This window comes from Spea bombifrons, chromosome 2 (genome assembly GCF_027358695.1).
Source record: "Spea bombifrons isolate aSpeBom1 chromosome 2, aSpeBom1.2.pri, whole genome shotgun sequence".
Lineage (NCBI taxonomy): Eukaryota > Metazoa > Chordata > Amphibia > Anura > Pelobatidae > Spea > Spea bombifrons.
The window spans coordinates 73,654,945-73,679,367 of NC_071088.1; the positions used below are offsets into that span (position 1 = coordinate 73,654,945).

Sequence of the window (24,423 nt, forward strand, 5' to 3'; positions counted from 1 at the left end):
AACCTTTCTGGCAAGTAGTCTTGAGGGTGGTGGAGTGGGTGGGTGGTATGGATTTATTGGGCAAGCCGGAGGCGGTTTTATTACACCTTAACTCACTCCAGCAACAGGCTTATAAGCGCACACTCACCATACACCTCTTAAATTCTGCCAAGGCTGTGATACCCAGATTTTGGCGCACTTCCACAACTCCACCGATTTCTTTATGGCTTCAACAAATAACTTTCATCGAACAAATGGAGTAGATGGTGTGGACATCCAGGGGGAAGGGTTACCAACATACTAGACGTTGGTTCTGGTGGCATGAATTTGTCGCCTCCACGGACTTTCGGACCATCCTGGGTCAGCAACTCCCGGATTCCCGCCCTCCCGCATCCTCCCAGTGACTGCTCTACACACTACTTTTGAGACCGGTAGGGATGACCGACAGCTCACATTTTGGGTCCCTGTGTTTTGTTTTTTTTTTGTTTTTTCCTTTTTTTGAACTGTTTTCTTTTCCACAAATGGCCTTTTCTTTTTATGTACTATGTATTAGCAAGGTAACTCTGCAATATGTCTCTCCACTTCACACATTATTGATTTGACGCTCCGCTTCTTCGATGTACTCACGTTTACCTAGAGCAACCATTAGAGGAGCTATTTCTTTGTTTTTTGGTTTTGTGTTTATGTTTATTCTATATAATCGAATTGTATCGCCACCTTCCATATGGCTCTTTTTTACATGACTCTCTGAATATTGTCGCTGCGCTGGACTTGCCAGGTGGCGCCTTTCCCTTTTACTATGCCCTTGGGGTTTCATGTAACAATATCTGATTCTGTAACATCCGGATGTCTTTATTGTTCACAATCTGTTTTGGACGGCCTTTGCATACATTATGTGTCCCACCTTACCGGCAGTTATTCTACTAGATCTACCATCCGGATTCTTGCTTTTACTCCCTCCACCCTCGTATTGAGCCATGGTCGGCGCACTACTCACTGGCATCTGATCTTTGTGCATGTATATTGTTCATGATCTCTGTATTTTACACTGCTCAATAAACGGTGAATAAAAAAAAATGTTCACAGGAATACGTTTTTCTCTCCCTCTGGGTGCGGAAACCAAAAAAGACAAATAAACAGAGATATCTACTCTCAATGAACAACTGGAACCAAACACAGAGGATACATTTTTTTTTACAGCAGTACTACGGAAGATTCCTAAAAGCCCTCATCAACACAAAGACGAAGAAATTACAGAGATTAAGGTTAATTTCTGGATTTTCAACAGAACCTCCCAAACCAACCAAAGCTGTGTGATCAACCTCTCCACTTACACACCAAACAGGGATATAACCTTACACTTGACCAATATATGCTTTAGACACAGTCACAGTCAACTAAGAAATATTAGAGAAACAAACCAAACCGCCAACTTAACTATGAAGGAACAGAAGGCGAACTTCAGGACGACCCCACAAACACCGACACCAAAACACTAAAGAAAACCATAAAAGGACTGCTGCCCAACATCAGGCAACAGGTGGAAGGCTTGGTACCAACTGACCCCAAAGTGGGCTCCTTCTACATGCTCCCCAAAATACACAAAGAGAGAAACCCCGGAAGACCCATCATTTCAGGAGTCAGAACCCTTACAGAAAACATTTCTTGCTGGGTTGAAAAAATCCTTAAACTCTTAGTAAAGGGATTTCCCAGTTACCTCCAAGACACCATCGATCTCCTAACCAAACCTACCAATGTTGGCACAGTTCCTGATGGCACCATTCTTGCTACCATGGATGTAGAATCCCTCTAGACCAACATTCCCCATTGTGGCGGTATAGCAGCAAAATACTGCTGCAAATACCTAGAACAGTAGAACCTAGGAATGGAACCCATAACACAACTAATACAGTTTATCCTCAACCACAACTACTTCACACTTGGACAGGACTTTTATCTCCAGAAAATGGGGACCGCTATGGGTACACGAATGGCTCCACAATATGCCAATCTATTCATGGCCAAACTGGAGGAGGACTACAACTCCACCTGCCACACCAAACCACTGGTATATCTCCGTTACATAGACGATATGTTAATCACCTGGACTGGTAGCGAAGAGGAACTCCTCAGATTTCATGAAGACTATAATGCCTTTCATCCTAACATAAACCTGAAACTGAGCTACTCCCGCACTAACATCCAATTCCTAGACACAACCATTAACAACATTAAGAACAAGTCCATTCAGACTTAACTCTACCACAAACCAACAGATAGACCAACCTATCTGAAACACAACAGCTTCCATCCCAGACATACCAAAAACTCAATCATATACAGTCAAGCCATTAGATATACCTGCATCTGTTCGGATCATATGGACCAGGATAAACACCTCCAGAATCTCAGGAATGAATTCATCAACCATGGGTACAGTATAAAAATCACAGACTCCCAAATACAGAAAGCTATCAATATCCCCAGAGAAAACCTCCTGAGATACCAGCAGCCACAAAAAGAGATCGAGTAGCATTAGTGGTAACCTATAATCCACAAATGGAAGCCCTAAGCAAGATCTCAAAGGAATTACAAGAAATCCTGCACACTTATAAAAGACTTCGGACAAAATTCCCACATCCCCCACTGCTTTTATTCAAACAGCCTCCCAATCTCAAACAATGGATAGTGAAGAGCACCCTTCACAGGCGAACAGCAAACGGTACCTCTCCCTGCCAACAAAAGAGATGCGAGACCTGTGCACACATCCTTCACACAGATGAAATACAGATACCAGGCTCACACTTACACCACAAAATCAATGGCTGCTTTACGTGCAAATCATCTAACGTGGTGTATTTCATCATGTGTCCTAAATGCCCCCCCAAGTGATGTACGTGGGGGAAACAGGCCAAGCATTGCACAAACGGTTTAATTCCCACAGACATACCATCAACCAGAAAAAAATAGATACACCTGTTGGAGAACATTTCTGCCAGCCTGGACATATCATTTGGCATGTGAAGTTGTTAGTACTGATGGGATCGTTCTGCACCCAGAGGGAGAGAAAAATATGGGAAGTCAAACTAATCTGCTGGTTTATTACCCTACTCACTGGCCTCAACAGAGACAGAGAATTCATCTCCCATTATAACATTACAAACAATTACCGTACTGGCTCGATTATAGGCCGCACCCGATTTATAGGCTGCACCCTAAAAGTTAGGTGCTTTTTCAAAGAAAAATTTAGATTCTTAGAAAAAATAGATATGCTGCCACTCTACTCCCCTAGATATGCTGCCACTCTGCCCACCCCAGATATGCTGCCACTCCCCCCCAGAGATATGCTGCCACTCTGCCCCCTAGACTTACCAATGAAGACTCCTGGGTTTCTAGCGGGGCCGACGGGGAACATCTGCGCGATACGCGTAGACGACTTCCGTTGCCGGCACTCGGCAAGGGATATTGTTAAAGCACATCGAGCAGACGTGCTGGCAGCGGAGGTTGTTTACGCGCATCGCCGCACCCGGTGGACGTCTGCGCCATGGGCTTAGACAATCTGCTGTGCCAGCACTCCCCCCGTCGAAAGTGCTGGCAGGGGAGGCTGTCTCAGCGTATCGGAGAGTAGGATCCAGGTCCCCTGCAGGGCTGCAGGGGATCTGAATCCTAACCCTGCTGCCTACCTGGCGCCCCGGGCGTCCGGCGATACGAATTGCGCATTCCTGCGCCAATCCCCGACTTAAAGTGGGGGGAAAAAGTGCGGCCTATATTCGGGCAAATACGGTAATCCTCTCACAATTCCAATTAACTACAAACCTTCATGGATCTGGCATCTGTCAAATGGTTTTATGGCCCCTCTAACCAGGGAGTAAACTGACCAAAGATGCTCTGACTGAACCTTATCTGTCTATTACAGGGGCGTCCAACATGCGGCCCGCGGGACCTCGAGGTGCGGCCCGCGTAAGATCGGCAGCCAGGGAAACTGATCTTATGTGGGCCGCACCTCGAGCCCTGGTACAACAAGAGCCCTGGTACTTACCTGTGGGAGGGTCTTCTGTACTGCACAGAGGAAGCGGAACCCAGCAGAGTTCACGTGACATCACATGACTCTGCTCCAGTCCTGCTTCTTCTGTGCAGTACAAGAGAACGCAGAGGGAGGCCGTGCCCCCTGCTGAAGTCTGTGAGCGGCATCGAGGAGCTGCAGTGCAGGTAAGAGGGTGGGGAGGGTGTTTGAATCGGTATGCGTGAATGAGGGAATTAATCTGTGAATGAATGAGTATATGAATGAATGAGTGTGTGTGTGTATGTGAAAGCATGGATGTGTAAGTGCTGGAACCTAGGCATGATGGGACTGTGATTGCTGTTAGCAATCACACTACTATCATGCCAAGTGAGCCAGTACATGCTGAAACCTAGCTAGCTGCCCCCCTTGTGTATTGATGCTGCCAGCAGTATGGGGTCTGCACATCACTTACAGCCACCCTGTACCAGCATGTACTGGCTGACTTGGCATGAAAGGAGTGTGATTGCTAACAGCAATCACAGTCCCATCATGCCTAGGTTCCAGCATTTACTGGTTGGATGTGTAAGTGCTGGAACCTAGGCATGATGGGACTGTGATTGCTGTTAGCAATCACACTCCTATCATGCCAAGTCAGCCAGTACATGCTGAAACCTAGCTAGCTGCCCCCTTGTGTATTGATGCTGCCAGCAGTATGGGGTCTGCGCATCACTTACAGCATGTACCAGCATGTACTGGCTGACTTGGCATGATAGGAGTGTGATTGCTAACAGCAATCACAGTCCCATCATGCCTAGGTTCCAGCATTTACTGGCTGGATGTTTAAGTGCTGGAACCTAGGCATGATGGGACTGTGATTGCTGTTAGCAATCACACTCCTTTCATGCCAAGTCATATTGCTATTTTTTTTTTTGTCCAATTGTAGTGTGTTACCTACTTTTATTACAAATATGAGTTTTTATTATTATTTTTAAAGGTGGGGGGTTATATTCGGTTGAACCGTGAATGTTTTGGTCCAGAATTTTCATTTTGGTGCATCCCTAGAATAAATAGAACTATTTCGTTTTTAATTATCCTGAATCCTGAATTTGTAGTCACAAAACTTTCTAGGCCCAGAAATCAGTGAGAGGAAAAATAAAGGTTTTGTGTTATTTACTTTATTTTAATCTGCATATTTTATTAAAGGCCATATTTTCTCACAGTGAAAAATGAGTGCAGCCCGTGCACGTGTACAATTCTGATGAAGTGGCCCACTGCAGAAAAAACTTGGACGCCCCTGGTCTATTAGATCTCTGCTAGTCCAGATAATGTACTGCTGAGAAAGTTCCCCGATACCTCTGTGTTTATTTTAAGTGTGAATTGTGCTTTTGTATTTAGAAAATTCTGTTTTAGTTTCATTATTGCCATAGGAAGGGACCTAACAACTTGGTCTCGAAAGTAATAAATGGTATCATTTTAGCTATACGTTTCTCCTGTTTTCTCAACGGCTAACACGGTACAAACCTTTTTATCATTTCATTATGGTGAGGAGAGTAGATCTACTCCGCCCAGATTCCTGATTACATTATGATCACATACAGGGAGAGGGAGAAGCTGCAGGTGTTGTGACAGCAGCCTGCAAGAGTATGAAAAGGGTGAGGCATGAAGTATCCTTTTTCAGCCACACAACATTCACATTTGTCCTCAGTTTTGATGTGTTAGAAGCAGGAAAATGGGCAAGCATAAGGATCTGAGTGACTTTGACAAGGGCCAAATTGTGACGGTTAGACGCATCTCCAAAACTGCAGCTCTTGTGGGGTGTTCCCGGTGTGAAGCGTTCAGTACAATATTAGGCAGGTGATTTTGTGGCTGATCAGTGATTGGGGAAACCCGTCTAGTAATGTCCCAAGATGTTTCAAAAGACATGGGGTTGACGACAGCGGTGAAAAAAATATTTAAAAAGTTTTGCAAGAGTAACAAAAAACCCCCCATAATCACCCACACCCCTCAGAAAATACTGCCCCTCACAATTTTTTTTCAGTTTTCTAGTTTTGCTCCATGGCTTCCCTAAAATATGCCATGTGGAGCATTGCTGTACTCGAGGAATGTTGCTGAACACAACTTGGTTACTGCAGCTGCACACATCCTGGACAAGAAATGCAAAGCAGCATGTATAAGACGCACTTTAATTTTGGGGCCCGCAATTTGAAAAAAAATGTATTACATAAAGTTATTGTACTGGCTGCCTGGGCATGATACGAGTGTGATTGATGTTAGCTGCTAGCAATTGTTAGCAATCACACGCCTATCACGCTGAGGCAGCCTGTACATGCACATCACTTTCCGCCTCCCTGTGTCCTGCATCCATGCTATCACACACATTAATTAATTTACTTGTTCATACACCCTCCTCCCCCCTTACCTGAACTGCAGATCTTCTAGTGCCGCTCGCAGACTTCCGTGGGGGCCGCTGTTTCCCTCTGCGTTGCTTGAACTCTGGGTGAATGTATTTGTCCCGCCCAGGGCAACAGGAACAGAGTCATGTGAAGTGATGTACATTCACGTGACTCCACTGGGTTCCTGTGTCGCCTGGACGAAACAAGAGATGCTGCTGAGCAACACAGAGGTATGCAGCAGGGCCTCTGTGGATGGTTATTTCCGGTAAATGAAAAAAAAATCTACCACTGTATAAGTCGCACACAGTTTTTAGACCCCGAATTTTTTGAAAAAAAGTTGTCTTATACATGGGGAAATACGGTATATATTTTAGTTTGTTACAGTGTTGGGTTACAGGGTTAGTTTAGTAGTTTGTTAAAGGTAATTGGGGATAGAGTTGAGGGTTTTAGGAAGAGGGAAACAAATATATTTTGGTGTATTAGGTTAGTTTGTTGTCCTATCACAGATGAGGCCCAGGCTCAACCTGCTAAAATGAGGTGTACAGAACCTGTGCCTGAGCAATGTTGGGCACCCCCATATATGGCAGACCCAGAACCCCCCCCCCTTTATTGCAACTCCTACCATCAGACACTAAACATGTCTTGAATAAATTACATGAAAATAAAATTATAGATGGATCACTTTAGACGTTGCATCGCCTTATACTTCCATACAACATGAGAGATTGAGGCTGTACGTTTCTTTTGGTATTTTTTCAGATTCTGACATGTCATAACCAAGCTTTGTTTATAATGAACCAATAACTGCATTTAATGACACTACATAGTTTATACCATGACTTACAAAAATAAAATTACATTTCCTGAATTATATTGAGATTCTATCATGGGTAAGATAGCATCTTCTAACTGAAAAGCAGTAGCTTACAATTCAATTTTGCAAGCTGATAGTGGTCATCCAAGACATTCTTTCTAATATTCCTGTAGATGAATATATTAGATTACGGATTTAGCCTCTTGTAAACTGGCAGCACCCATTAAGAAAAAAAAAACCCTCCAGACCCTCCCCTGCAGGTTGAATACAAGCACTGCAGTCAACTATGCAAGTCAGTGGAGCCAGCTTTCTAATCACAATGGGATTGGTAGAAGGGAAAAAAAAAATGGTAACATTTCAAATTGTGCAGTGATGTCACCATCAGTCTAAAAATATATATATATATATATATATTTTTTTTAATGAGCAAGTGCCAAGCCTAGTGCTGCATGTTACCAGAAATCCTGGCATGTAAAGTTAAAATACTATCATTTGAAATACCCACAGGGTATCTAGTTTTAAAAAAAAATGCATCGTTTGATGGGGTAAATTAAATTGGGCGGGTTCACAGATGTCCTAAACAGGACGCAGACAGACCAGATATCAAAATGGGGGGGGGGGAATGGTATATGTATGGTTTGAAGCTGGCCAATTCCATTAACCCCCAAAGATGTCCCAAATATGACAGGGGGACAGGATTACCAGATTTGAAAGATTTTTTTTTTTTAGCAAAACACTATTTATACTTAAAACCATAATAAATGTGGGTATTTCTAAATATTATAGCTTTTGTAGATGAATATATGCTCCTCTTGTTCTGAAAAACAACTTGTGTGGGTACAATAAAACAAGAGAGAAGTAAATGACAGCTAAATACGGGCACCGCAGAAATGTTAAAACCAATGGAAGAATTGTTTTCTGCTAGAGTCTAGACGGAAAGACGTAAATTGCACCGTATTAAGACTATTATAGTTTGTTGGATCTCTTGGGATCCGTTGTTGGTGAAAAAAACAATATGTAAATGCTGTCTGTCTTTATAGCCGATTGCATTATTCAGCACGGAAACAAGCAGCAGAGGTGTCGATTACAATACAACCTCAAATTTATCTACCAGTAATGTCAAAGTTTACAATTCCCCCCCCATAAACTTAACATTTTGTGGGCTTACGTCTCTTGACAATTTATCTTTGCTTTAAAGAATTGTTCAACGGATAACGTGACACAAAGTAAAAGAAAAGTGAAGCACTGTGTAAAGTCTAGGTAAAAAAAAAAAAAATGCGCACACACAAATAAGGAAACTGAAAAATTTATTACAAAAAAAAAAAAGTTGCTGCCTACTTCAATACAGTGCTGGTTTAGTGTTATTAGAACATTATTATGACATGTTGCATTATTCCAGTCTTCAAGTTCTGGCAAATTTTCTATGCATGTTATCTACATTACAAAAAGCCAGCGATAATATAACTTTACCAATAAAAAAAGTGGCTGGGAGGGATTAAGGCACCCCAACCACTTAATGCACATTTAACTATTTTATTCATGTGCTGTGTTTGTAGAACACTTTCATTCTTGCTAAAAGACTGCCACATTAACAAGATAGTACTAGGCTGTAAGATATTGACTTCCTTGAATTCATGACCCGAGGCAAATGTTATGTCTGAAAGCTGGACAACTTAATCCCTGCAAAGATATTAAAAAGAAAAAACGTTAACATGTTTTGCTATATTGTGAGGCTACAGCAGAACGCACAGAATTCTGATTCACAGTACTATACCTGGTGGGAAATAAATTGAGTCCAACTAAGTGTTCAGGAATAACACTGCTGGTACTTCAAATTCTGTGAATAGAAAAAATACAGTCACATACTGCAAACATATGTACTATAAAACTGCTAAACACTAATCTGGTAACAAACCAGGCATCTTTAGTTACTTTTTCACACCTGTACACTTACTTTTAGTTACATGAATATACTCAGAGGTGCACAACTCCAGTTCTCCAGGGCCTAAAAAGGTCAGTTTTAATTTCCCAGCTTGGGAAGAGCCAGTTTGGCTTTTAGCAAAGATACAAAATTATTCTATTGCTTGCGACAATGACCCTTAACGATGGGGGTTGTGCAGCACTGTATATACTTGTCCATAATAAAAGTCTGATGTATATACTTTCCTGAAGCACACCAGACAACAATGGTATCTGTAAGGACAGATACGTTAAAAAAATGTTTTCATCTCCATTCACAATGCACTTTGGTAGGTTTGACCAAAAAGGTACCGTCAACTACAGTCACTGGAAGTGTTCTGTTTAATGAAACCTACAATTAGACTAATGATTTAAGCTTACTTTCCAGAAACTTAGTGCAATATTCCAAACTCTTATTAATCACAATTTACCCCCATGACTGCATACTTTGTGCTCTTATCATGGTTACTATTCTGTGATGTAACTGCATGCGTTGGTGATCACAACAATCACATGCCACCTGCACCTGAAATGGGTGCACACTGGAGCCAGCAATGCTACTTTAGAAATGCTCTTCCATGCCATCACAGTAGGCTTTAACCCCCACTTTTTTCATGAGTTGAAACATTATGAAAGTGTGATCAGGTTCATTACAAAATGCAACTCTTTTTGTGGAAGCAGTAAGGGCGTACTTAGCTTCACACATGGCTTCTCCATTTTGGCTTTATTTTTGTTGAATAAATTATGACAGTGTAATGCGTCATGTGTCCATCTAAGGAACAGATGATTGTTATGTCCTTATATGTAAAACCATAGAATTCATAGAGTACTATTTTACATAAGGCAATTGGATGGGCATTAATATAGCCTAAATCTAAGACAAGAACCGATTAAGCAAGAAATACTCATTTCATGGCATCTTTGTAACCCAGTATTGGCGTGAATTTGGAGTGTAGAAATTTAGCAGAGCTGGGCAATGGGATGTATTGGTTTTATATTATGAAAGGAATGGAAAGTTGATTAAAGCATTCCAGTAGAAGATGGCATCTAGAGGGAAAAGCACCGTCGCTCACCTGTCAGAGAGCCTGTCAAAACATGGCACCTGTAAAACAAGAACAAAAAGTCAGCTCTGGACATAGGCTTTGGCCCCAACCCAAAACCCTGTGAAGTTTATAATAAAACAAAAAAAATGTAGGAAAAGCAACAGTTTGGCAGAGGAAGGGACTTTTTTTTGCTTTTTATTTTAAGTAACTGAGCAGATTTTTAGTTATTGAAATTGTACAATTAATTCTACTGACATTATATGCAGCTTGGAAAACTTATTACATTACATTAAAAAGAATATTGTTTCAATTAAATGTGTTTTAGACATAATGGCTTTTAAAGCTGATATGGAATAATCTGCTGACAGTTTATATGGGAGATTAAAATTAACATTCACAGCCTGTGCAGTTTAACCATAAAGCAAACACAGGACCACAGGCTACAGCCTGGATACAAGTGATGCTGTAAACAGGAAGGTGGTTACACTGCTCAGGACACATTAACGTGTGGTGAGCAATATTAGGGAATGCTGTTACCTTGTTTGCGATGCATGATTTACACATCCTGAATGTCTCGCAGAAATTCTCTTTTCTTTCTAAAGGTTTAGGAACCTTGGCAATTGTACGATGTCCACATCCCACTGGGAAATCTCCGGCCTTTATCCCGTTAGACTATAAATAACAAGTTTATTTTGTCCTTGCTTTTAAAGTTTGTGTTTTGGTTTTTTGTTTTCTTTTTGGGGTCATCTTCTGTTAGAAAGCTTATTCCACATATCCACTCATCACACCCCTGCACTAAGGACTGCAGAAGCTCTTCCACTAAATTTATGAATAGGGAAGCAAAACATAAAACCACCATTTAAATATAAACTAGAGAGTAGCTGTTGATTCAAAACACTGGCCAACAGTTTGTAGGGCTTATTTCCCTTTGGGGGGAGCCCCAGGAATATAGCTGCAATGTATAGTTTTTAGCATTGACCCAATACCTTTAGTATTTAAACTGAGGTATTGTTAAAACAGGTATGCCTTTTAATGTTAGAAAAACCACAAAGTGGACGTTTTATTTGAAAGCACCAATGGCATGCAACAATGTACAATACACGAGATTCTCTCTTCTCCAGTATTGCACAAGTTTTTTTTTTTTTTTTTTAAGAAACCACAAGTACCAAAGTTTACTTTTTAAAAAGGAAACAGTTTTCTTATGTTTTATTCACAACAGCTGCAAATAAGTAGAGAAAATTACCCTATTTATGCAGGCAACACACTTCCTAATACATAAATGGTTTGTTTAACTTACAACCTTAGCCACATTGTTAATATTGTTTAAGCACAAATTAACTACTTTGTTTCCCAATGCACTCAGTGCAGCGTTTATATAACTGCAGACTGTTCACTGCATTCGAATGTAGAAATACTGATATGGGTCATTTATGCAGATTTAGAATTGTGTTTTACAAGAATTCAGTTAATGGGGACTCCATGACTATTAAACATTATCTGCAAGTTTAAAATGGAAGTGTCCCACAATCCCATGCTGTGCTTGGTGAAATGCTGAGATTTCCAAACACACTACACTTCTGCCTCCCTATTCGTGCAATGGTGAATTAAGACAACATTAACAAAGATCCAACCATACGATTTGATAACAAAGAGGAATTTAATTACAAAGTCAGAAGCTTGTTTTAAAACAGCATACAATATTACAGCTAATTACACTAATTTGCAACTTGCTGAAAGGGATTTTGAAATGCAGCTTTGTTCAGAACAGTTACACTACAGCTAACATTAAATGTTTTGTTAGGAACTTTCAGTTTGGAGCAGTCAGTCACTTTGAAAAACTACATTTTAACAACTTTTTACATGAAAAGCATATTGGAATTTTAAAGTTTTTTTTTTTCCTCTTTTCTTTTTAAACAATTGAAAAAAAAATAGTGTTAATATTGTCACCAAAATAAACTTAAAAAACGTTTGGATAATTATCTGATTTAAAAGCAGTCCTATGAGAAGGATTTCAGGAGGGAAGGTTTGAGGAGATGAAGGGGGTCACAGAGCACAGAATTTACTTGTGTGTGGGTTAAGGAACAGGAAGTCCCGGGGCACAACATGTCAGTAAATAAGGTTTGGATGAGCAGAGTCTCAAAAGCGTCGGTAGGGATGATCTCTGTAAGTGCCACCTTTCGGAGGGTGAGACGAAGGCAATTTTAAGGAGGGCCGTGATCCATTCCAATTGTCTTGGCCTAAGGAAAAGGAGGAACTCAAATCATTAGCCTAGATAAACCTTTGAATGATACTAAACGCTGCAGGTCATTAGGTATTAATAGTTACAGCAATATTTCCATGTAAGTCTGTCAAATCAAGCAGTGCTTGGCATACAGTAAATCAACTGACACTTCTGAGCCACTCAATAACTGAACTCAGGTATCTCGTACTTTGATTAAAAAAATTACATTCTTGTGTTGACAGCCTATCCCACTAATCTAATATAAGTACAGAGTCACTGGAGCTATAATACAAACATAAAATCCACACAAGAAGTCACTTACCATAACCTTCATACGATTCTGGTCCCTCACCATGCCCGTAGTCATAATATTCTGTATCACTGAAGAAAAAAACAAAAAAAACATCCAGCTATATTAGTGACAATTCTAGGAGCAAGGATAGCTTCATTTTTACCACAGAATGATACTTAGGCCACTTTCAAAAAAGAACAAAAAAACATGCGACACTCACCCTTGGTTTTGATTGTAATATCCTTCATAACTCTCATAGCTCTGGTCAGCATATGAATCATCATAGCCCTAAAAATATATTTATATATGAATCACACAACATCAATTTCCCCAGCATTACATGGTATTTGTAGTTGTGACTTACATAGTCATCATAGGACTCTTGAGCTGGAGGAGGCAAGGAAATCCTCTGAATGGATCCAGCCCGTGCCCTTCCTGAAGGCGTGCCCCTGCTTGCTGGGGTGGGAGCCACAGTTCTGCTGACACTGGAACCACGGGCTATTGTGCCTCGTCCAGGTGCGCCCCTTGGAACAAGAGAACGTAGGGGTCCAGCTCTACCTCTGAGAAGAGTCACAATGATGGTTAAAGTGCCTTTAGTGGGAAACCAATTTGAGTTTTTAAAAGTGTATTTACATTTTAGCTAGTACCTTGCAGGAGGAACAGCAGCAGCAGGTGGGGGCCCTCCTCTGCCTCTTGTGGGGCCACCTCTTCCTCCACCACGGGCTTGTTCTGGTGGAGCACCATTCAGGTAAGACAGTTCCAAAAATTGTTCCTGACAGATATCATCCATCATGTCCTGCAGAATAGAAAAAAAAATTCAGCTTGTGGATAAAAAGAGACATGTTTGTATTGACTTAGGAGACCAAACCAAAAATTCCCCACAGAACATATGCCTTAATATTCCCCCCACAAGAATACTGTAGCAGTCAGTGATGCATTCCATCAAAAGCGGAACTCAAAAAATTAACTTCAGCTCTACTGCAAAATGGGCTGCACTCAATATAGAAATTACCTACAACATAAACATTAACTGCACCAACAGAGATTTTCTCATATGAAAGACATTGAGTCAGAAGCTTGATAAAATGTTTTGTCTAGTATGCCGAAATAAGATGTATTTAATATTCATTGGCAATAATCGTACAGCACTGTTTTTCCATCAACAAACAGGTAGCACTAAATGTAAAGCCCCAGGAACACAGAGTAAGCAACGGTGATTTGTTTGAGATCTTCCTTGTACATACCGGAACAAGAAACTTCTTGACCTCCTCCATAGCATGTGCCATACGTGTGTATGCTTCGCAAGGTGGGCCAAAGACTTCAATGAACACATGCAGGTCCATGTTTAGGTGACTATATTTGGGGTCCCCTCCTTTGCGGAGCTCCTCTTCCTGAAAGTGAAAAAAAAAAAAAAAATTATAAAGCCATGCAGATTTTTTGTAAACAGTCATCCTAAGCAAACAGAACACATAGTTAAATAGCCAAGTGCTATAAGATCTAAAGGGGGCATCAATAACTTCTACTGGGGAAACATCCCTACCTCTGAACAGTGTATACATATTGCTTTTATGTAGCATCGAGCAATGTACAGAGAAAGAGCAAGATACAGAAATAGGACATTAAGGCCTACCTTTGCCTTGTCTCTCATTGATCCCTTTCCCAGTACAGAAATTTTGGCTCCAGTTTCCTCCTGCAGCCTCTTTATTGTGTTACCTTGTGGTCCCAGGATCTTTCCAACAAAATTAAACTAGGAGAAAAAGAAAGAGGTTGTAAAAAGTTAGCAGAGAAAAATGATGAAGATGTGCCAGAGCAGGCGTTTAGGAACTGCAGTGATAGGAAATCTCAAACACTTCTTATGATCCTCATTTGCAAAGATAGCTAAGCAAGCGAAAGCAGATTTGTCAGATGGGTAACTCGTTTGGCCAGGCAACGCTGTTATTCCTATAGACTACTTGGTTTAAGAATTAACTACAGTGCATTCTGTGGGTCCTGGGGAATCACAGGTCCAAATTTAGTCCTCTTTCCTCCACACAGAAAAACCAAAAGATTTTTTATGTAGTGTTACCTTTTCTCCTGCATTGGGAAACAGCCTATTTTGTTTAGTTATACTTTACTAGACTGAAAGACTTGTGTGTTTATGTGGAGTTACCAGGGTGTGAAATTCATGATACTGTCCATTTGTGTATCAAATGTCTCACCTTTGGGTACAGTTTGACAGGGATCAGAACACGCTCTTTAAGTTTCATGTTTTTATGAGAAAATAAATCGAGATATGCATCCTCTTCTTCTTTCTTGGGTTCACCTCCCTTCTTGATCCTTTCAATTTCTGCAGAAAATATGGGGACAAACATTTTAGGTTTTGGAGACCAGATCAGATCACACATAAAAACATGTCAGCTCACCAGATTGTAAAAAGACATACAGCTACAAGTAATATGGATTTGTTACTCGGTAGCAGTAAAACACCAAATATTACTGCAATACCGCATTGATATCTGACAAAGCATGCAAAAACAAGAAAAGGGGCACCAGTAGCTAATGTTTCAAGATTATAAACTACAGCTATACACATAGCAAAGCCACTACAAAAGCAAACATTACTATGCACCAGTAATCTTTCACTGGAACGGTCATATGATCTGCCTAAAGTTAACAAAAATTCTTAGTGTAAGTGTAAGAACTTTAATTCAGATATTGCAAGCACACACACACACACAATATGAGTCGTTATTACAACCATTCCAAGTAATTCATAAAAGACTATTCCCATTAAGTCCACCTTGTTGTCTAGGTCAATCCCAAAGCACATTCCTCAATAAAAACAAGACATTACAATTTTCTTACTTTCCCTATGCAATGGATCCACCCGGTTTGGTCCACTAGTGTTCAGCACACATCGCTGCCTAGATTGGTACCATTTACACAGTTACCGTTTTTCAGCTCCCACTAAAATTGGCCGATGGCTGGCGGTTGAATGGATTTTTTTTTTTTTTAATCGCCATCCATAGGCTGGGCCAGTAATACATCACTTTAAACTATTCCCGAGCGCTATTTTTTGTTTACGTATGGATTTTGATTTCAGTCACTGAAATGCAATCGTGCAGCTGGGTCCCTAAAGACAGAAGATGTGGGTTGTGCCTTTTGGCCACCGCCACCACCACTCCTTGAAGACTTCAGTGCTCTCCCTGATTTTGGCCAGGGGAGGGAGAAAAAGCATGCAGATACACTTATGAGGAATGCAGCCCAAAAGGTAAAAATCTGGACCTAGTATCCACTGTGGCCCTACACTTGATCACTGGTTCACTTTTCTGATTGACAAGTAAAGCATGAATCCATCGGGCTTTACAGAGGAGGAGAAACAAATGGCAAAGGACTAATATTAAAATGGTTACAGCACTTGCCGGTTATGCCAATAAAGTAAATACCACCCCTATGTAAAACCATAACCCAGAAACAGACCTTAAATGTCAGTTTAGGATTCTATAGTTAATAAGCGTGGCAGATATATACAAAGTCAGATTTGGAATTTAGTATATTATGGCCAACCCGGAAGACGTTTAGTATAATCTGGCATTCTAATAGATGGATATACATCCTTAAATACAAGCCTGGATATTTCATAGTCGAGATGTGGAAGAAACAAATGAGTTGAATATTCACTTTGTTGTCTGAATGCTTGGCATTCAGTGGTACTTTCGCCAGCACCAATTCCCTGTTTTATATACAGTACTTAGCCATCACTTGATAGAGTTGTATTAATTTGCTGAACAGAAACCAATCAGCAAAAGCTCTAAATTATATTTATGTATCAAAACCAGCCATTGTGTTGGGATGTCCTAAACAACAGCCAAAACACAGCTCCCTCTCGGACAAAAGAGCAGATGCAAGCAACAGAGGGGGTGGTGGAGGATCTCTGGCTTTGTTCTTTGTGAGAAGCAAACAGTCTGGAAAGCCTGCAAAAACATGCAACATAGACAGAGCAGCAGGATGCTATATAAGGTTTCATCTAGGAAATAGTAGCATGCCGATTTAAGAGAAATAAACACCCTCGGGCTTTGGCGCAATATATACACATCTGTTACATTAACAGCTCCGCTACATGACATGGTGGTAAAGATTGCGCTCTAAAGCATGAATAGAGGTGTATGGGATATATACAACATGAATGCCTTTGCCAATAAAAGCTGTACTGCAATCAACAGGCATAGGCCTCTATCAATACTATCAACTGTGGACAAAGAAAGCTTGGTGGTACAAGTGTGTTTTATTTTAACGTACAATAAAAAAAAAAGACCTGGGGTCTGGTAATTACAAGGAGAAATAATAGATGTTTACATTAGAAGTAGGGGTGTAGCACTGCAACACATAGTGTACACTGGCAAGTCTATTATGACTCTGCTTTAATTTATCAAAAACAACGAACAAAGGAGGCCTCAGGGTTGATTCATGGCACAAAACCAGAAGGAATTTTGTTTTTCTTTGCAAAAAAACCCCCCAAAAAACAGGTAACAGAGCTAAAATATAACTTCATTTACATTGGAGGGGGCAAAATCTTACAAACGGCGTGTAGATGGGAAGGTTTAGCATTGACGGCCTGAATTAGCTGTTAAAAAAATTTCCGATGCCCCATTACATTGGGGCTGGACACGGTCACACGGAACATGGGAATACGCCATCCCCCCTTAACACAGGCCCCAGAGCACATTCCCAATTTCCACGCTCGTTCATAACGGAGAGACCTCGCCACGCCACGCCACCCCACCCCCATGCAGCAGCGCACCTCCCTCAATACCGATCGCCATGTCTCTTCCATTAAATAACCACAACATTATGGCACCCCCGGATTCCTTACACAGCCCGAGAACACGCGTAACCCTACATGTACACACGAACAATACGGGCAGAAGGCTTCATTCAATAACAAGGCCGCGCCGTGGGCTCTGTAGAGCCATGCAGCGCACCTCACCCATCCCGTCCCAACCGTGCTCACCGTCGTTAAGCAGGCCCATTGCATGTGTGAAGGAAGGGTCCAGACTGTCCTTCTCTGCCAAAAGCTCCGGTAAATACTTTGACTCGGTCTCCATTTTGTCCGCGTGTTCACTTCACCCTGCACCCGTACACACAACAGCCGCTCACACACTTCTATTTCCAGCCCGGCACCGCCTCCTCAGCAGATAAAGTCGAGAACAGAAACCGCCCACGGGAAATGACGTAACTAACCGCGAAATCGCCGAGAGGGGGGAAAATAAACGTCCTTTCTGAGATTGGAGGAGGTGAGAGTTGTTGGGCACGTGATTTCCGCTCTGGATTCCGGAGCTCTGGCGCTGCGGAGCTACTGGGTGGAAAAAATGGGCTGCGTTATGGCGCATTATAAAATCATTATTAAAAACCAAACAGCAATTACACAACCTTAACAGTGGATATTGAGTTGGACACAATCAGTTGTGTGAAAAATTGTATACATTTTCAGCGAGGGTCGGCAGCGTAATCTTTACTGCTGTGTACCACGTGGCCAGACAATGATATATCGCGCCCTTGTGCTTTAGCTGCTAGAGTAGAGAATGGATTAAAAAATCAACTAAACGTGTGGTGGTTGGAACAACTCTTAAGCAATATAACTTTTATTAACACAATCTTAAAAATATCAGTTAAATTAGATTCCTGGTTTATCCCCTTTAAGGACCGGGTGGCTTTTTAAATGTTTTCACCCTTTGTTACAGAGAGTGTTGTAATATTTCTGAGGTGCTCTGTTTAGCGGTAATGTTCTCATTTACCCACACAAATTATATATTGTTTTTTTTAGATTCCATTATTTTTATCATAACTAATTTACTAAAGCAAATAATAAAACATGGTGAAAATTTTGGGGAAAACCATTTCACCATTTTCACTTATTTTTTAAAAAAAGAACAAACACTTTTTTTTCTTCTAAATCTAGTCATCCTACACCCATGTCTTATATGGGCCATATGTGAAGCTGGCCAGTTCGATTTGCCCATATATATATATATTTTAAACTTATTTTTATGTGCATTTTATACAACATCCATCATTGCAGTAAATGCTGGTATCGATGTTCCCATTAGGGTGACCACACATCCCGGATTGTCCGGGACAATGCTATACCTGCAATGCTATGTTTCCATACATTATTATTGTATACCTGCAAATACAGGATTTGTATATCTGATTCTAAGCCTTCAATGCTGAGTTCACATGTGAATTTCAATTGATCTATACATGCAAAGCTGGGTTTGTGTGTTAATGTGTTGATCTATCCCTGCTATGCGATGTTTCCATACATTATTTATGTATGTAGTTAGGTTTGTATGACTTATTCAGTTGATCTATACATGCAAGTGCTGTTTTATGTATTTATTTGATCTATACCTATTTTCCGATGTGGGAGCGGAGGGAGTGGTTGCATGCTAGGGAGCGTGGAGCGGGGCCCAAGGAAATGCTTGCGTAGGGTCCAGTTTTATCAATATAAATTGTATTGACAGCAGGGTCTAATATTAATATATATCTGTAGCAGGGTCTAATTTATATATATATATCAGCAGAAGGGGATAATATTAAAGAAACTGCCAGTTCAGCTGTTATTTTGAAGTCATATTTCAATCACAGTCTTTACTTCATAAGTAAGATAAGTATATATTATGCAGTTAAAAATGCATGTCTAACGTATGTATATAAATATATACCGTATTTGCTCGATTATAAGACGAGGTTTTTTTCAGAGCAAATGCTCTGAAAAATACCCCTCGTCTTATAATCGGGGTCGTTTTATAATCAGACCTCAAAGTCTGACTATGAGACGACTAAGATCCAGATCCCCCGCAGCTGCAGGGGATCTGGATCCTCCTGCCTCAACCCCCCCCGCCCCACTTACCGGTACTTCAGAGTCCCCGGTGTGCAGCTGGGGCAGTGTGTAGATGTCTACGCAATTCGCGTAGACAACTTCCGCTGCGGCCGGAAGGAGGTGTGGCTAGAAATCGAGGGCCGACCATTTTACCCGACATTCTTTGAACCATTAAAATTAAATGCAAAATTACCGTAACTATTTTATGCAAAGTTTATTGAAAACGGCATACTTTTCATTTTGTGACTTGGATGACAAATCTAAACAGGTGTTAAATCACTCTGCCTTTAATATAAAAAAAAACAGATCTATATTTGGGCAACTTATCAGTGGGGCCTTATCAGTCCGGAACGCGGGTCGCAATTGGCCCTCGGGCCGGACTTTGGACATGCCTGGAATAAGGTAAGTGCCAGGAAACAGATGACCAAATAGACACACCAGGACAGTCTCTGCCACACCAACACCCAAACACATACACCAGGAAATGCTCTGCCACCCTGACAGCCACACACCAGGACAGGGCTCTGCCACACACACACCAGGACAGGCTCTGCCACACCAACGCCCAAACAAACACCCCTGGACAGGTTCTGCCACACCAACACCCAAACACACACCCCTAGCTACTAGCAACCCCCAACCAGACCTGTAGCGTTCCAGAGTGCCAAATCACAGACAGCCTGGCCCTCTTCAGAGACACAATCTACTACATCAAAGGACCATTGTGTCGACGCCACTCCGGTCAGCTTGGATCAAGAGAAAAACATTCCAATGACGGCCCCATGGATTTATGGGTTAGGTGGAGCGGAGGTTTGGACTAAGAATGATATTCTATTCCTACGTTAACCTGATGTACCTTGAGATTTGCAGCACGGTGTTGGGAAAACTGACCCCTTCGCGGTTTTCTCTGGGGTTAGTCAGGGTAGCTCTCTTTCACCTCTTTGTAAGGGAGCATCAATTGAAGGGAGTTCTAGATTTGTGGTCACCACGTGTGACCTCTTCTTTTTGTCTGTTGCTTCGAGAAGCCCTGAGATAAGAAGTTTTATTCAAATACCAAACATAAATTACATACAAGGCAAACATCAACGCAGCACAGAACACAAACATCAAGTTTATATTATACATTATACAATGGTGGTATTATACAATGGTGGTATTTGTGTACTGGCTATAACCAAAACAGCATACCTGAAAAAAGAGCGAAGAATCACATTATACAGGAGAAAAACATTTAGGATTTCCAGGGGCACAGATCTAGTGGCTGGAAAAACACCTGATGAGGATGGGGGTGTGGATTGGAAAGGAGGGCATGACAGAGGTCCTAGGGCTGGGGGATCAAGGGAGTGAGGACTGGGTTTTAATCCTCCTGGAGACATCAGCAGAAAAAAACCAACATGCTTTGTATATGCAATGTCTAGTCTATGAATAAATTCAGTCGAGCAGTATATGGGTTAAAGACAATGATAAAGACCAATAAGGTCACAGCAGTGATCATAAATTAGTTTAGTCAGTGTGAAAAGAAATTGGAGGGGTAAGGGGAATGAGTGTGATAATGGAATTGTTAAAAAAAAAATTATATATATGTTAATAAGCCCACGACGGACACCAGATCTCCTTTTTATTTTCCTTGTAGGGATGCACTCCCCGAAGAGGTATGCTACCCCTTCCCTCCCGAGCCAGAAGGCTTGCAGGAGGGCTGGATCTTCTTGGTCTTCCCTGCAAGGAGGGGGACGTCCATAAGAGCTAACTCCCTTCCTCACCAAAACCAAGACCCGTCCCCACCATGGCAGCATATACTGGTTGCATGGGCATGATAGGAGTGTGATTGCTGTTAGCAATCCTACACACACACACACACACACACACACACACACACACACACACACACACACACACACACACACACACACACACACACACACACACACACACACACACACACACACACACACACACACACACACACACACACACACACACACACACACAAAAACCGCGTCCCAAGAAGCCCCTATGGACGTACCGGGACGTCCTGCCCTTCTTGCAGTGGAAGGGACACATCCCTGCCGCTACACGGCAGATCAGGCTGTCTTTTGATAGCCTGGACTCCCCCTCTGACAGCAGAAGCCAGCATTGCTGGCTTTCTGCTGTCTGATCTCCTGTAACACCTTCCGGCATGAACACCAGAAAACTGTGTCAGACACTGTGATCTCTATGCAAGTATGTGGGGATTGGTGCAGGGGGATTGCAGGGAGGAGAGTGAGAAACCATGTTTCTCACCCTCACATAATGAAACACAAAACGAAAAAAAATGGTTAGTGATTAGAAAATGAATAAATCACTAAAATAATACAATAAATAATAATTAAAAAAACAATGACATCACTGGCATTAATAACTAAGGGGACCTCTTACCATTTAAAAAAAATAAAAATAAAACAAATACAAAAAATAAAAACACAACATCTGAACAGTATAACCCTTCTGGCCCGTTCACAACCCCCAAACCCGTTAAGCCATAAGCATAAAAATTCTACGAATAATGTACACTTTATAGTATGTTCCCTATAAGTGCTGGGAAATTATGGAAAATCTATATAAATTAGGTATTTCTGAACGCAGGACACCTGAATTGATAAATTTAGAGGGGTTTTACATCACTTTAATTAATTTTGTGAGGATTCAGAGGGAAAATGTATAAAAAATTAGGGTTTTTTTTCTAATTTTTGCCAATTTTAACTAAATTTCTCATCCTAAAATTTCAGCTAATCATCTTACTTTGGTATCAAAAGAAAGCTCCATCTCTCCTTGAAAAAACAATATATAATTTACATGGGTACACTATTCACAGGAAAAGAAAAAAAATCAATGAACAGACATATCACATAAAAAAAGCAAAATTGCTCTGGAACTTGAAGTACCATAACTTGCCCTGGGACTGAAGTAATTATAAATAACAATAACAAAACAATACCAATATTTCATCTAGAATCATACTTCGTTTAAAGTATAACCATTCAGCTTGTGCATTCCCCCTCCTACTCTTCATGAATAAAGAGAGGAACAATCATCAAAAGTAACAAGCAGCTGTTATAAACAGTACTTGATACCCACTTCATGCTCAGGGGAACACACTGCAGCTCTTCCTCATGGTTACTGAGTTTGACCACTTTCAAGCACATTTCTCCAGTTAAGCACTATAGAAATGATCCCTGAAAGTATAGTCTTAATAATTTCATTGAAGAACAAAAGTGCCAGATATAAGGAACCCTCTTTAACATTACTGTGCCAAACTAAAACTTATACTAAAACACACTATTACAATGCAGAGTCATTTTCAAAATGGTCTGCAACGCAAAGAAATGTTTGTAACGTTTGTATTATGTTTGTTAACAAAGAATTTGCCCAGATTATTATTCTGTTTACATTTGCATGGGTGACACCCCTATCCAATCAGACACAAGGATACACCCTCAATGGAAAAAAACTTGTGGTGTCAGTTCTCTTCACAGTATTGAAACAGAGTTGGTTCTAGACCAAAAGACATTGCTAGCCTGACTGACTTAAATTGCATGTGAGAAATGCATTTCACATACAATGCATTCTGCAATGCAGCATAGAGCACAAATGTGAACAGCTTCATCATGTATATACAGACATATTTGTACAATCAAAATCTTTCACATCATACTCAGTATTCTACTGTGTTGCAGCATACCACCAACAATTATTTACACACTAGTCTGTAACATATTATAAAGAAGCCAAGAAAGCAGTAAAACAAAAAAGGAAACAGTTCCAGGAATGCAAAAACAATGTTGCCTCCCTTGCAAGGTTCCTTGTACATCACTGCACACTTTACTCTGTCTATTACTTGGTCTGCGCAGAAGATGACCATGTCATCCATGTAGAGCGAGCACTTTATTTCTTTCTTGTCTCTGCCCGTTGCGCTGATTCCTCTTATCTCTGCTCTTATCTTAGCTCTCTCCACCTAATGTATCGGTTTGTCTTAGTCTGTCAATTCTTGTCTTGTCATACCCCTTGAATGTATGTATTGTATTAAGCGCTGTGTAAACTGTTGGCGCTATATAAATAAAATATTATAATAATAATAATAAACTCCGTCTGATGCATTCGGCAAAAAGAGGTGAAAGGGAGCAGCCTTGTCTGACCCCAGAGAGAACTGGGAAGGGGTCAGTCTTCCAGGTGTTCACCAGCACTGAGCTGCAAATATCAAGGTACATCAGGTTAGCATAGGAATAGAACATCTCCCCCAGCCCAAACCTCCACAGTACCTGTCCCATAAAACCATTAGAATCGAATGCCTTCTCTCGGTCTAGGGTGACCAGAGCAGATGAGGACCAGGCTGTCTGTGACTCAGTACCGTCGGATGCCACAGATCTGGTGGGGACAGGCGATCTGTCTTTTGACTTTCTCAGTAAGGATCTTATAGCTGCATTCTGAACACATCTGAGACGCCAAACATGTAAAAAATTAAAAGCTTAATAATCCCCCCTTGCAAAAATGTAAGCAGTATCAACATTTCATCTATAATTGTACTTCATTAAGAGAATAACCATTCAGCTTGTGCATTCCCCCTCCTACTCTTCATAAATAAAGAGAGGAACAATCATCAAAAGTAACAAGCAGCTGTTATAAACAGTACCTGATACCCACTTCATGCTCAGGGGAACACACTGCAGCTCTTCCTCATGGTTACTGAGTTTGACCACTTTCGAGCACATTTTTTTTTTTTTTGTATTTAAGTTTATTTATACAAAACTGGTTATGGTAAAACAGACATCAACCTGTTTTAGCAGGAATACAAAGGTCAGTAATATTGGTACAGATAGACGA

General features: G+C 40.9%; 1 protein-coding gene, 1 long non-coding RNA gene and 2 other non-coding genes across 4 annotated transcripts; all 4 read right to left on the minus strand.

The window, feature by feature from the left end:
- Positions 1-8,479: 8,479 nt before the first annotated feature.
- On the minus strand, positions 8,480-11,249 carry LOC128472806 (uncharacterized). The gene is made up of 3 exons (XR_008346215.1): positions 10,222-11,249; positions 8,964-9,026; positions 8,480-8,869 (listed from the first exon to the last, which is right to left on the minus strand). It is a non-coding gene; the product is annotated as an uncharacterized LOC128472806 (long non-coding RNA).
- A 580-nt stretch (positions 11,250-11,829) lies between these two features.
- KHDRBS1 (KH RNA binding domain containing, signal transduction associated 1) lies at positions 11,830-17,906 on the minus strand. The gene is made up of 9 exons (XM_053454762.1): positions 17,695-17,906; positions 14,903-15,030; positions 14,335-14,451; positions 13,949-14,095; positions 13,352-13,500; positions 13,069-13,264; positions 12,925-12,992; positions 12,735-12,793; positions 11,830-12,428 (listed from the first exon to the last, which is right to left on the minus strand). Exons 1-9 carry the CDS (start codon positions 17,786-17,788, stop codon positions 12,328-12,330), a joined length of 1,059 nt encoding a protein of 352 aa, XP_053310737.1. The 5' UTR covers positions 17,789-17,906; the 3' UTR covers positions 11,830-12,327.
- Positions 17,907-22,578: 4,672 nt separating this feature from the next.
- Positions 22,579-22,794, minus strand: LOC128481144 (small nucleolar RNA U3). The gene has a single exon (XR_008350902.1). It is a non-coding gene; the product is annotated as a small nucleolar RNA U3 (small nucleolar RNA).
- A 1,347-nt stretch (positions 22,795-24,141) lies between these two features.
- On the minus strand, positions 24,142-24,350 carry LOC128475676 (small nucleolar RNA U3). Its single transcript, XR_008346724.1, has one exon. It is a non-coding gene; the product is annotated as a small nucleolar RNA U3 (small nucleolar RNA).
- Positions 24,351-24,423: the final 73 nt, after the last annotated feature.

Bases quoted from the DNA above. Each gene is read 5' to 3' on its own strand.
- KHDRBS1 (XM_053454762.1), bottom strand. From the start codon at position 17,788: ATGGAGACCGAGTCAAAGTATTTACCGGAGCTTTTGGCAGAGAAGGAC. The intron at 12,993-13,068 runs GTAAGTCACAAC...ATATATTTTTAG, and splicing joins AAGAGTCCTATGATGACTAT to GGCTATGATGATTCATATGC. The intron at 12,794-12,924 runs GTGAGTGTCGCA...TTTTTTCTTCAG, and splicing joins TATTACAATCAAAACCAAGG to TGATACAGAATATTATGACT.